Source organism: Nicotiana tabacum, chromosome 14 (genome assembly GCF_000715075.1).
Source record: "Nicotiana tabacum cultivar K326 chromosome 14, ASM71507v2, whole genome shotgun sequence".
NCBI lineage: Eukaryota > Viridiplantae > Streptophyta > Magnoliopsida > Solanales > Solanaceae > Nicotiana > Nicotiana tabacum.
In genome coordinates, this window is record NC_134093.1 from 95,989,678 (window position 1) to 96,002,366 (window position 12,689).

Sequence of the window (12,689 nt, forward strand, 5' to 3'; positions counted from 1 at the left end):
TTATGTGTTATAGGTGCATCCCTAGAAACTCTTCAAGAACTGGTGAATTGTAAGAAGAATTACCGGACCCTAAAAAAGCTTTCAAGGCACTAAATCGAGCAAACAAGAAAGACAAATGATAACAGAACTCAATAGAACGAATCGAACTAGACATGGGTGACGTCATAGACGATCAAAACAATATAAACATTGGGAACAACTCGAACAACCAGGGTGTGTCATTTCTTGTGCCAGAAGCAACCTTGTATGATTGAGCACAACCCACCGCTAAAAATTTGGCAACCGCAATTGCAGTCCATCAGATACAAGCGGAATTATTTCAAATCACAAATAACATGCTACATCTGTTGTAGAAGAACAAGGGACTGTTCTCGGGGTCTTACATTGAAGATCCACAACAGCATCTGAAAATTTTTCTATCGATTTGTGCCATGCAAAGGCAACTGAAAATGACACTGGAAGCAATAAGGCTATTGTTGTTTCTATTCTAAGTGACGGGAGAGGCTTAGACTTGGATCAGTTCGCTCCCCATAAACTCCATCACTACTTGGGAGGAATTAGTCAAGCAGTTTTGAACAAATTCTACGCACCCAATAAGACTGCCAAACAAGTTGATGAGATATTAAGCTTCAGGCAGAAACCAGCGGAAACACTGCAAGAAACGTGGGAGAGGTTCAAAGGGATGTTGGTCAAGTGTCCTCACCATGGCATTCCTGATCAAATGTTCTATATGGGATTGGCAGACAACTTGAAAGCCAATATTGATGCTTAAACAGGTGGATCATTTTTGAGCAAATCATTTAGAGAATGTAAGATATTACTTGATAAAATGGCTCAAAACCCAAGATGGATGACAAGAGACTCTATAATCACTCCTGTAGTTCACTCAGCAGCTCTAGACCCAAACAACTCCATAGCTGAGAATATGGACACTCTAATGATGCAAATGAGTATCCTTACCACAAAAATTTTAATGAGTCGGGCCAAAAGCAGGTGCACATAGTTGACACGACAAATGGAGAATTATGCACACCATGCATTAATCAACCATGTGTGTGCTTGTGGAGCGGTAAAAGTGACAATCAAAACTATCAAGAGAATATGAACTATGTGGGCAACTATGGAGCCCATAGACAAGGTGGTTAGAATTGGGGAATGCAGAATTAGCATTATAGACCAGCACATTAGCAATACAATAACAACAACAATCCTAGAACTATGCGACCACAGGATCAAGTCATGCCTTACCAAAGGCAACATGGTTACAAGTAGCAAAATCAATATCTAGCTTATCCACAGCCCCAACAACAACAACAGATAGTGAGACAAGATGATGGGTTGTCTGAAATTAAAGGAATGCTGCAACAACTCATTGGGTCTAACAAAAAAATACAAGAGAAGGTTGAAGCACATGACTCAACGATAAAAGGCATTGATATTGAATTAGGGTAGATATCTTTTGGCTCTGAATAATTGTCCCCAAGGGATGCTATTTACGGACACAAATGTCAACCCGAAAGAGCAGGACCCGAAGCAGCTGATGGTTGTGAGTTTGAGAAATGGTAGAGATCTTGATTAAGAGAAAGAAATTGCTCATAAAAGCCGGCCAACTAAGATACTTGTGGTAGTACCAATTGAGGTAGATGAGCCAACTGAGCTAACAGAAGTAACAATGCAGCAGGCCCAGGAGGAACTAAACAAAGAAAAAGAGGTTACAAAGGAAACTGAGCAAGGGTAAGAGGAAGTAACAGAAAAAGTGTCTGAACAGGATTCCACCCCAATCATAGAAAGGAAGAGACTCCAACACCTTTCCTACAGAGATTGGCCAAATATCAGAAGGATGAGCAATACAAGAAATTCATGGAGATATTGAAGTAGATTCAGGGGAACATCCCACTGATTGATGCCTTGAGGGAGATGCCCGGTTATGCAAAGATGATGAAGGACTTGATGTCTCGAAAGTTTGACTTTCAAGACTTGGAAACTATGAGATTGACTCAGACCTATAGTGTTGTTGTGACAAGACCTATAGTTGAGAAGTTATCCAACCCAGGGAGTTTCACAATTCCGTGCACCATAGGCAACTATGCTTTTGCTAAAGTATTGTGTGATTTGGGTGTGAGCATAAACTTGATGCCCTTGTCTATCTATAAAAGGTTGGGCATTGGAAGAGCAAGTCCCACATCCATGTTATTACAACTAGCCGACTGAATGGGGAAAATGCCATTAGGTATACTTTACAATGTACTTGTGCAGGTTGGAAATTTTGTGTTCCCGACAGATTTTGTCATTCTAGACTGCCAAGTTGATGAGGAGATTCCAATAATTTTGGGAAGGCCATTCTTAGCCACAGGGAGAGCTCTGATTGATTGTGAAACTAGGGAACTAAAGATGAGACTGAATAATGAAGAAATAACATTCAATGTGCAGAAGTCCATGCGACGACCCAGTGAGTTTGCTAATTACTCTCTGATTGAAGCAGTGGATGTGATCATGGAGGAAGAAGATAAGATGCTTAATGCAAAAGATCCTCTAGCAGCCTGCCTCATAAACCTAGAAGAGGTAGATGGTGAAGACTTGGCGGAGTAGGTTTTGGCTCTTGAAGGCCAAGGGTAGTAGAAAAGAGAGCTCGAATTCAAGCCTTTACACTTAGAAGAAAGAAAGACCTCTCTAGCTAAGCCATCAATTGAAGAGCCACCACAATTGGAGCTAAAATTGTTACCATCTTACCTCATGTATGCTTACTTAGGCCCTAACTCGACCTTACCTGTTATTATCTCATCTGGTTTGTTAGATATACAGGTGGTATGACTTTTGCAGGTTCTGAAGGAGTGCAAGACTACAATTGGTTGGACCATTGCAGACATAAAGGGTATTAGCCCAACCTTTTGTATGCATAATATTCTACTAGAAGATGGGCACAAACCTTCCAGAGAATATCAAAGAAGGCTGAAACCCAATATGAAAGAAGTGGTGGAGAAAGAAGTGATCAAATGGTTAGATGCGGGAATCATTTTCCCCATCTCTGACATCAACTGGGTTAGCCTAGTTTAGTGTGTGCCAAAGAAGGGATGATTAACACTTTGGTTGGAATGATTAATAACTAAAATTAACTATGAAACTAAAATAATTAATAATTGATCACAAAAAGACAAGAGTTGAGTAACACCGAAATATCAATGGGAGAAATAAGGGTCATGACAGGATATGTTCAAGATAGCTATTTGGGATCTAATTCTAGTTCAACTCACTCTAAAGTTCTAATGATTCTCACGAATTCATTCGATGATTAGTTCAAACATGTAGTCAAGACTCGTCTCTCGATTAAATCTTAACTCCACAAGGTGAACTAATATAAGCACTATGAACATATGCAAGCATGTGTTAATGGATTAGTCTTCAGAAAAATATCTCTTAAATATTATCCTAACTTAATTTAATCAACAATTCAACAAGCTCTTTCGATTACTTAAAAGAATCACTGAATTAAACCAAATAAAATAATACAAAACTAATCACCAAAATATTCCTCTTTCGATTAAATAAACTGGTGAATAAAGTTCCAATCAATTCAAAGCTTCATAAATGAATTCAAGCAAAGAACTAGAGTTAAAATCTACAAATATCAATAAAAACACCATATCTGTCAAACTCTAAGATAAACTATTCCATATTCATGGAGAAATTAATCACAAATAAAGTTGAACAATAAGAAAACACGAATTCAATCCAAACTCAGGTGTTGAGTTGAGGAAATAATGATGAATCTTTATGCTTTGAGTCTCCAATGCTCTTCCAATATTTCGTAGGTCAAAAGTCCTCTAAAAATGTGTTTCTAGTGTATTTATACCAAGTCATAACGTGCCCGGACCAAACTATCCTCTCTGAGCCGAAGTGGAAAAACCTGTAAAGTTTTTACACTTCATGCATCGTTCAGTGCCATGCACCCTGTGTCGCATTAGGTAATTTGCTTAGTTGTAAACTCTTTGAACTTAGCTTGTCTGACAAACGTTTGTACTAATGTGTCGCACTATGCCACGCGCCCTGCGTCGCATTAGTGTATTTTTCTGTCAGACCCAAAAACACCAAGTCTCTGAACTTCTCAAATTTCTGACGAACCTTTGTACAAATGCAATGCTTAATACCACGACTTATGCGACGCACTAGTACATTTTTATCCAGCCCATCTTCTAACTCGAAATAATCTCATTCAAAGCATAAAACACGTAATAAATGTAAATCACCACTATTTAAGCTCAAACACGCTTGAAGTGCAGTAATTAGAGTGCAAAATGCGGCTAAAACACGTGTTCGTAGCCTAACATTCACACCCCACACTTAAACCATTGCTCGTCTTCGAGCAATCAAACTACACTTCACATAGAGACGACCTTTTTATCAGACAACTTTCCTAACGCATCATGCCAAGAATATTTAAAGCAGAGTAAGCATCCTATCATAACATCCTAGCCTCAAGACTCGACTCACATGCACCACGTATTTTTTAAAAAACTGCTAACTTACTCTAACACATAGGCCAAAGACATTACCTTTCCTTTACAAATTATGCGCCCTCACACCAAAGATAGAGAGTAGTTCCACACACAATAAAGTACAAGAACAAATAGGAACTCAAGATAGAAAAAATTAACTCACTCTCAAAATTAAAATTCATGTGCCACAAAAAACGTATCATAGGCTTGCCCGTAGTGTAATACTCTACTAAATGAGCTCATTCAGTCAAAGATCAAGTAGGACTTTAATTGGTTATAATGTAGGTTGCGGGATGGGTAGGATACATATAGATATAGTGACTACACCTTCCTAAGCACTTTAATATATATACATTAATAATTTAAACCCCACACTTTTGTTGAACCAAACCCTAACCTTCACACATAATAGCATCAAGCTCTCAATATCTTTAAGCACAACCACGATGAGAACTACCACTAGCAAGGAATCAATTTTTTTCTTTTCTAAGTTCTGATTTTTGTTTTTTCAAGAAAACTCACTTTTTTTCTTTCAATTCCCTAAAAGAGGTTGTCACAATTTTTCAAACAATGCACCTTTCTCAATAGTTCCACTCAAAAACCCGACCATACCTCAACTTAGCTTTTACAAGTTTATAACAAATTCAAGTGCTCAAGAGATGTAAAAGGTTCAAAAAGATAGTCAATTCAAAATAATATGGATCACACTTGTAGTGTGGTTGCCAAAGAAGTAGGATTATAGGCTCAAAAGGGCTAACTAGGATACACAATAATTAGGCGGGTCATAAATATATAATTGACTCAACAAAGAAATGCCTCTATCATTTCCTAGACTAAACAAGACTACTATTTCGCTTTGCAAACATACGGGGCATGTTCTAGACATCAACTGACATGCACAGAATATCAACAAAATCTCACACATACATAGGAACATAACTCACTTAGGACCGGATCTATCCCGACTCTCTGGTCAAAGCAATTAAGCAACATTAAAATCAAATAATTTTAGGCACTTATCCAAGAGTCAAGAACTGAGCCTGGGCGTCACGACTAAGGCACTCACTACTCTCAAGGTATAACAAAGTTAAGATAAGTTATCTCTAATTAACACTAGAGCACAAGACTTCCCTATTCCTAATAAAAGTAAAACTAACTACACCCGGTTCAAACAAAACCCTTGGAAGAGAACCGCATCATAAAGAAATATCAAGGGAGAATTGTTACCTACCTAAGAAAAATAAAATATATATTTTTCTTCGACTTTGATCCCTCGAGAAGACAGTCGAGGAAATCCATCGTCGGGAAAAGTCAAAAAAATAATTTCAAGCAAAACACAAGAAAACAAACAAACATGCACATATTTACATCCCCCACCCCCACTTTAAATTGTGGCATATCCCTATGACACACAAATAAAGAGCAAGAGGTAAACAAAACTCTCCTAATTCATCTAGTCAGGGTCTAAATCGAAGTCGGGATCTCCTTTGCATGACCGACCCAGTGCACACATCCATGCTGAGAGCTTCTTTTCTTCCTTCTTTGGGTACACCCCACACTTATCATGCTTACTCTCTCTAGCTAGCTCTTTTAGGGCCCCATTGCTCATTCCATATTAAAGACCACCCTTTCTTCCCCCACTCTGAGCATGCGCTGCCTTACTTGAATGTCCAGAATCGCTGTGCCAGTAGCCAAGAAGGGTCTCCCTAGAATTAGAGGGACTTCCTATTCTCTTCCATGTTCACCACGATAAAGTCCACAGGGAACACAAATTTGTCCACTCTAATTAGCACATCTTCTACTAGTCCTTCAGTTATGATTGTGGTCTAATCCGCTAGCTGCAAGGACACGGGTATAGATCTGATTTCTCCAATTTCTCCATCCAATTTCCTGAAAATAGACAAAGGCATACGATTAATAGAAGCACCCGAATCACACAAAGATTTTTCAAACTTAGTGCTTCTTAAAGATCAAGGTATAGTAAAACTCCCTGGATCTCTACACTTTTAAGGGAGCTTATTTTGCAAAATGGCACTACAATATTCTGTGAGCCTGACAATCGATGTGTCCTTTACTTTCCTCTTGTTGGACAGTATCTCCTTTAAGAACTTGGCATATGCTAGCATTTGTGAAAGCACCTCTGTGAAAGGTACATTAACATGCACCTGCTTGAGAACCTCTAGAAAATGCCCAAATTGTTTGTCTAGGCTCTCTCTTCTTTGCTTCCAAGGGAAAGGTAGAGAAGGAACATATTTACTCTCTTCGATATCATCATTACTTCTTTGTTTGTCTTTCTTATTCCTTGTAGGAACTTCATATTTGTTCTTCTTTTTCTTATTCTTCTTCTTCAGATCATCCTCTTGCTCTGCCCTCACTTCACTCTTATGCTCATCACTTTTCTGCTCTCCTTCATTCTTAACTTGATATCCCGTCAACTAATTATTCTCTACTACCAACAAATCTTGTGATATATTGCCATTCCTCAAAGACACTGCATTCACTGTTTCCTTTGGATTCCTTTTGGTATCCGCGTAGAGGGTTCCTGGGGACCTCTCGGATAACAGACTAGCAATCTGCCCCACTTGCCTCTCTATGTTTCGAATAGCTACACTATGAGTTTCAAATCTCTCACCTTGTCTTAATAATGAAGGCCTTTATTAGATCTTCCAAGCTAGCCTGATTAGAATATGGAGGCTGATATTGCTACCTCTGCTGATTCTGAAATCCTGGAGCTCCTTGTCCATAGGGTCTCGGATTATTCTGCTGCCATGAGTTGAGATTACCATTTGTTGAACTCCAAGAAAAGCCTAGGTGCCTCTGCCTCATAGAGTTATAATTATTACCACTCTGGTAGTTGACTCTGTCAAAGCTTCCCATATCATTTACCACTTCATCTGCAGCTGAGGCCTGACACTCATGCGTTGGATGACCTATTCCACAAAAGTCATAAATTGATGATGGTTGGCTCTGGACCTTGGCTACAATCAACTTTCTTATCTCTCTGACCATGGCATCTAGATATGCTTGCACTGATGTGTTAGAATCCACTTGATGAACCCAGATGATTTTCTTCTATCATTACTCTTAGCAGGCCATTGATTAGCATCTTCAGAGAGCTCATCAAGAATTGCAATAATCTCTTCAGGAGTCTTCTTCATTAAAGGACGTCCAACTGCAGTGCTCAGAGTTCGTCGTGAGGAAGATGTCAGTCCATCCCAAAAGTCCTGAAGTTGCATCCACAATTCAATCCCATTATACTGACACTTTCTCACTCTCTTTAAATATTTCCCAAGCCTTGAAAACTATTTCAGTGTCCTTATGGCAGAAGTTGTGAATTTCCCTTCTAAATTTAACTATTTTTGCAACTGAGAAGTCTTTGTCAAGGAAAATTTTAGTCATATCTTCCCATGTCCTGATCGACCCCGCTGGTAAGCTATAATGCTAGTTCTTCGCGTCATCCTTTAGTGAAAAGGGGAATGCCCTTAAGTAGACTGCATCTTTTGACACTTCGTTGTAGTGGAAGGTGTTCATGATTTTCTTAAAATCCATCAAGTGAGTGTTAGGATCTTCATTCACCTTCCCTTTGAAGACACATTTGTTCTAGATAGTTTGAAGCAAACCTTGCTTCAACTCAAAATTATTCGCTGCTACGGGTGGAAGTCTGACACTGGACAGTCCCTGATTGTAGATTGGTCTGGCATAATCAACCAATGCTCTACCGGGCCTGGGTACCATATTTTCGAAATGGTCTTCAACCAAGAGTCGATTTAGATTGAATCTTCGACCCCCATCATCTTTGATAGTCTCATTATCAAATCTACGGGCTATCTCAGCTACTATTCGTGCAACTTCTTCTCTATGTTGTGATGCCTCTCTTATAGCTAAATCTACCCCGTCGTCACCATTATTAGCCATGTGTGCTTGGGTTGAAGATTGCCCCAATAACTTTTCGGTGAGTTATTTCTCTTTCCTCAACTGTCGCAAACTCTTTTCCACCTCTGGATTGTATGGAATCAACTTTTTTTGAAGAAGATCGAGTCATACACTAGAGAAATCAACATGTTTCCTACACACGGAAGAGAAACCCGTGAAAAATAAAATAAAATAGGTTCCTGAATTAGTACCAAAAGCTATTTTAAACACTATTGATTGCCAATCCCCGGCAACAACACCAAAATTTGACGAGCACAAAATACAATACGAAATTGATGCTCGCTAGCCAAAGATAGTATAGTTTAATTGGCATCTCCACATGGATTGGATTTAAATGATGCTCAAGTAATTTATAGCGAACTCTATTCAAGATGATTAACACTTTGGTTGGGATGATTAATAACTAAAATTAACTATAAAACTAAAACTATTAACAATTGATCACGGAAAGACAAGAGTTGAGCAACACTGAAATATCAATGGAAGAAATAAGGGTCATGATAGGATATATGCAAGATAGCTATTTGGGATCGAACTCTAGTTCAATTCACTCTAAAGTTCAAATGATTCTCACGAATCCACTTGATGATTAGCTCAAATGTGTATTCAAGACTCCTCTCTCTATTAAATCTTTACTCTACGAGGTAAACTAATATAAGCATTGTGAACATATGCAAGCATGCGTTAATGGATTAGTCTTCAGGAAAACGTCTCTCGAATATTATCCTAACTTGATTTAATCAACAATTCAACAAGCTCTTTCGATTACTTAAAAGAATCACTGAATTAAACCAAACAAAATAATACAATGATACTCACCAAAATATTCATCTTTCGATTAAATAAACTGGTGAATAAAGTTGCAATCAATTCAAAACTCCATAAATGAATTCAAGCAAAGAACTAGAGTTAAAATCCATAAATATCAATCAAAACACCATATCCGTCAAACCCTAAGGTAAACTACTCCATATTTATGGAGAAATTCATCACAAATAAAGGTAAAAAATAAGAAAACATGAATTCAATCCAAACTCGGGTGTTGAGTTGAGGAAAGAATGATGAATCCTTGTGCTTTGAGTCTCCAATGCTCTTCCAATCTTCTATAGGTCAAAAGTCCTCTAAAAATGTGTTTCTAGTGTATTTATACCAAGTCGGAACGTGCCCGGATCAAACTATCTCTCTTGAGCCGAAGTGGGAAAACCTGTAAACTCTTTACACTTCATGCGTCGCACAGTGCTACGCACCCTGCGTCACATTAGTGTAATTTGCTCAGTTGTAAACTCTCTGAACTTAGCTTGTCTGACAAGCTTTTGTACTAATGCATCACACTATGCCACGCGCCCTCTGTCACATTAGTGTATTTTTTTGTCAAACCCAAAACTCCAAGTCTCTGAACTTCTCAAACTTCTGACAAACTTTTGTACTAATGTGATGCTTAAAGCCACACCTTATGTGACACACTAGTACATTTTGCTCCATCCCATCTTCGTAATCCGAAATCAACTCCTATAAAGCATAAAGCATGTAACAAGTATAAATCACCATCATTTAAGCTCAAACATGCTCAAAGTGCAGTAATTAGAGTGCAAAATATGACTAAAACACGTGTTCCTAGCCTACCATCAGGGAGGTCCCACTTTTGCTTCCTGGATGGATACTAAGAGTATAACTAGATCTCTATTGCCCTAGAGGATAGAGAGAAAACGTCGTTCACCTGTCCATATGGCATATATACTTTTTGGAGAATGTCATTTGGCCTATGCAATGCACCCTCCATATTCCAAAGGTGCATGATGGCCATCTTCACATATATGGTAGAGGACATAATAGAGGTTTTCATGGATGATTTCTCAGTGGTGGGGAACTCGTTCGATGACTATCTTATGAATCTTAGAAGAGTACTAAAGAGGTGTATGGAGACTAATCTGGTACTGAACTAGGAAAAGTATCATTTCATGGTATAGGAAGGTATAGTCTTGGGACACCTAGTGTCAAGTAAGGTCATTGAGGTGGACTGTGCTAGAGTTGATGTAATAGAGAAGTTGTCACCACCCACTTCTGTCAAGTGTAAATTGCTTATAGGAAGTTTTCTTAGTCACTGCAGCTTCTACAGGAGATTTATACAAGATTTTTCTAAAATTGCTAACCCTTTGTGTAAATTGCTTGAAAAAGCAGGACATCTTTTGAGGAGTTCAAAAAGAGGTTGGTGACTACACTAATCATAGTGGCACATGACTGGGAACAACCTTTTGAGCTGATGTGTGATGCAAACGAGTATGTTGTGGAAGCAGTTCTTGGGCAGCGAAATGATAATCATGCATCAAATCTACTATGCAAGTAGAACCTTGAGTGGTGCACATCTAAATTACACAGTGACCGAGAAGGATAAGCTAGCAGTGGCATTCACATTTGACAAATTCAAGACATACATGATAGTCTCAATGGTAATCATTTATACTAACCATGCTACTCTCAGGTACTTAATTGAGAATAAGGAGTCAAAGTCGCGCCTGATTCGATGGGTATTACTCCTGTAATAATTTGATTTGGAAACCCGTGACCGAAATGGAATGGATAACTAAGTGGTTGATCACTTGTCCAGGCTTGAAGGAGCCGAAAAAAAGGTTGAGATAGAAGAGATTGCATAGACTTTTCCAGACAAATAACTCTTAGCGACAAGTATCGAGGTGGCACCATGGTATGCGGATATTGCAACTACCCGGCGAGCGGTATTGTTCCCTATGACTTGTACTATGTGCAAAGTAAATAGTTCTTTTGTGATTGTCGCATGTATTAATGGGATGAGCCTTATTTGTTTAGGATTTGTATTGATAACATTATCCGGAGGTGTATCCGTGAGATAGATCAGTCTTCTGTTTTGCAGGCATATCATGCTTCACCATATGTTGGCCATTTTGGAGGGGTAAGGACAATTACTAAGGTGTTAGAGTTGGGCTTCTACTGGCTGACATTGTTCAAGGATGTACACTACTGGGTAAAGATCTATGATGAATGCCAACGGATCGGGAATATCTCCTGTCGACATGAGATGCCAATGAACCTGATTCAGGAGGTGGAAGTATTTGATGTATGGGGAATCGACTTCATAGGGCCTTTTTTCAGCTCATACGGCAACAAATACATACTTGTAGCAGTTGACTATGTGTCAAAATGGGTGGAAGTTTTAGCACTCCCTACAAATGATGCGAAGGGAGTCATTGGTTTTTTGAGAAAGAACACCTTACACCCGATTTGGCACACCAAGGGCAATAATCAGTGATGGAGGCACCCACTTTTGCAACCGAGCCTTCACAAAGTTATTGAAAAATATGGTGTTCGCCACAAGGTGGCCACTCCGTATCACCTCCAAACAAGCGGGCAAGTGGAGGTGTCGAACAGAGAAATAAAGAGTGTTTTGACAAAGACTGTGAATGCTACGAGAACAGACTGGGCGAGGAAGTTATATGATGCACTATGGGATTATCGCACCGCTTTTAAAACTCCAATTGGCATGTCGCCATATAAACTGGTGTTTGGGAAAGCATGTCATTTACCTGTGAGCTGGAGCATAGAGCTTTGTGGGCACTGAGGCAATTGAATCTCGATATGAAAGCTGTAGGTACAAATAGAGTCACAGAGTTGCACGATCACGATGAGTTACATTACCATGATTTTGAGAGCATAAGATTATACAAAGAGAGAATGAAAATGATCCATGACAAGAATATTGTGGAGCACAATTTTAAACTTGGAGATTTGGTACTGTTGTATAATTCACGACTGAAATTGTTTCCGGGCAAGTTGAAGTCAAGATGGTTAGGACCATTTTGTGTACTAGAGGTACATCCTACGAAAGCAGTGGCAATTGAGTCGAAAGATGGAGTTCAGAAGTTCACGGTTAATGGAAAAAGGTTGAAACATCACCTTGGCATGGATGAGGAAAAAGTTGTGTCGGTGATTTATTTGAAGGAGCCCCAAGTGTTGAGTGAACCTTGAGTTTGATTGACTGCGCCGTGCCACAACGTTAAATCAGGAGCTTTGTGGGAGGCAATCCATTATAATGTTATATTAATCATGTCGCGACGTTAAATCAGGCGCTTTGTGGGAGGCAACCTAATTCTAGTTTATTTTAGCTTCATTAGACTTTTATTTTTATTTTTTAGGTACTAACAAATCATTGGTTAAGTCTTTGTGTTTGAATAGGTATCCGAGCATGTTGGAAAGTCAAGAAAACATGGAGAAATCCAAAAAATGGACCCG

General features: G+C 38.9%; 1 protein-coding gene and 1 non-coding gene across 2 annotated transcripts; one reads left to right on the forward strand and one right to left on the reverse strand.

The window, feature by feature from the left end:
* Positions 1 to 604: 604 nt before the first annotated feature.
* LOC142169280 (small nucleolar RNA R71) lies at positions 605 to 711 on the reverse strand. Its single transcript, XR_012698988.1, has one exon. It is a non-coding gene; the product is annotated as a small nucleolar RNA R71 (small nucleolar RNA).
* An 11,261-nt stretch (positions 712 to 11,972) lies between these two features.
* Positions 11,973 to 12,425, forward strand: LOC142169053 (uncharacterized). Its single transcript, XM_075230253.1, has one exon. The coding sequence runs from the start codon at positions 11,973 to 11,975 to the stop codon at positions 12,423 to 12,425; it is 453 nt and encodes a 150-aa protein (XP_075086354.1).
* The last annotated feature ends 264 nt before the right edge of the window (positions 12,426 to 12,689 follow it).

Coding starts and splice junctions, on each gene's coding strand:
- LOC142169053 (XM_075230253.1), top strand. CDS start 11,973: ATGTCATTTACCTGTGAGCTGGAGCATAGAGCTTTGTGGGCACTGAGG.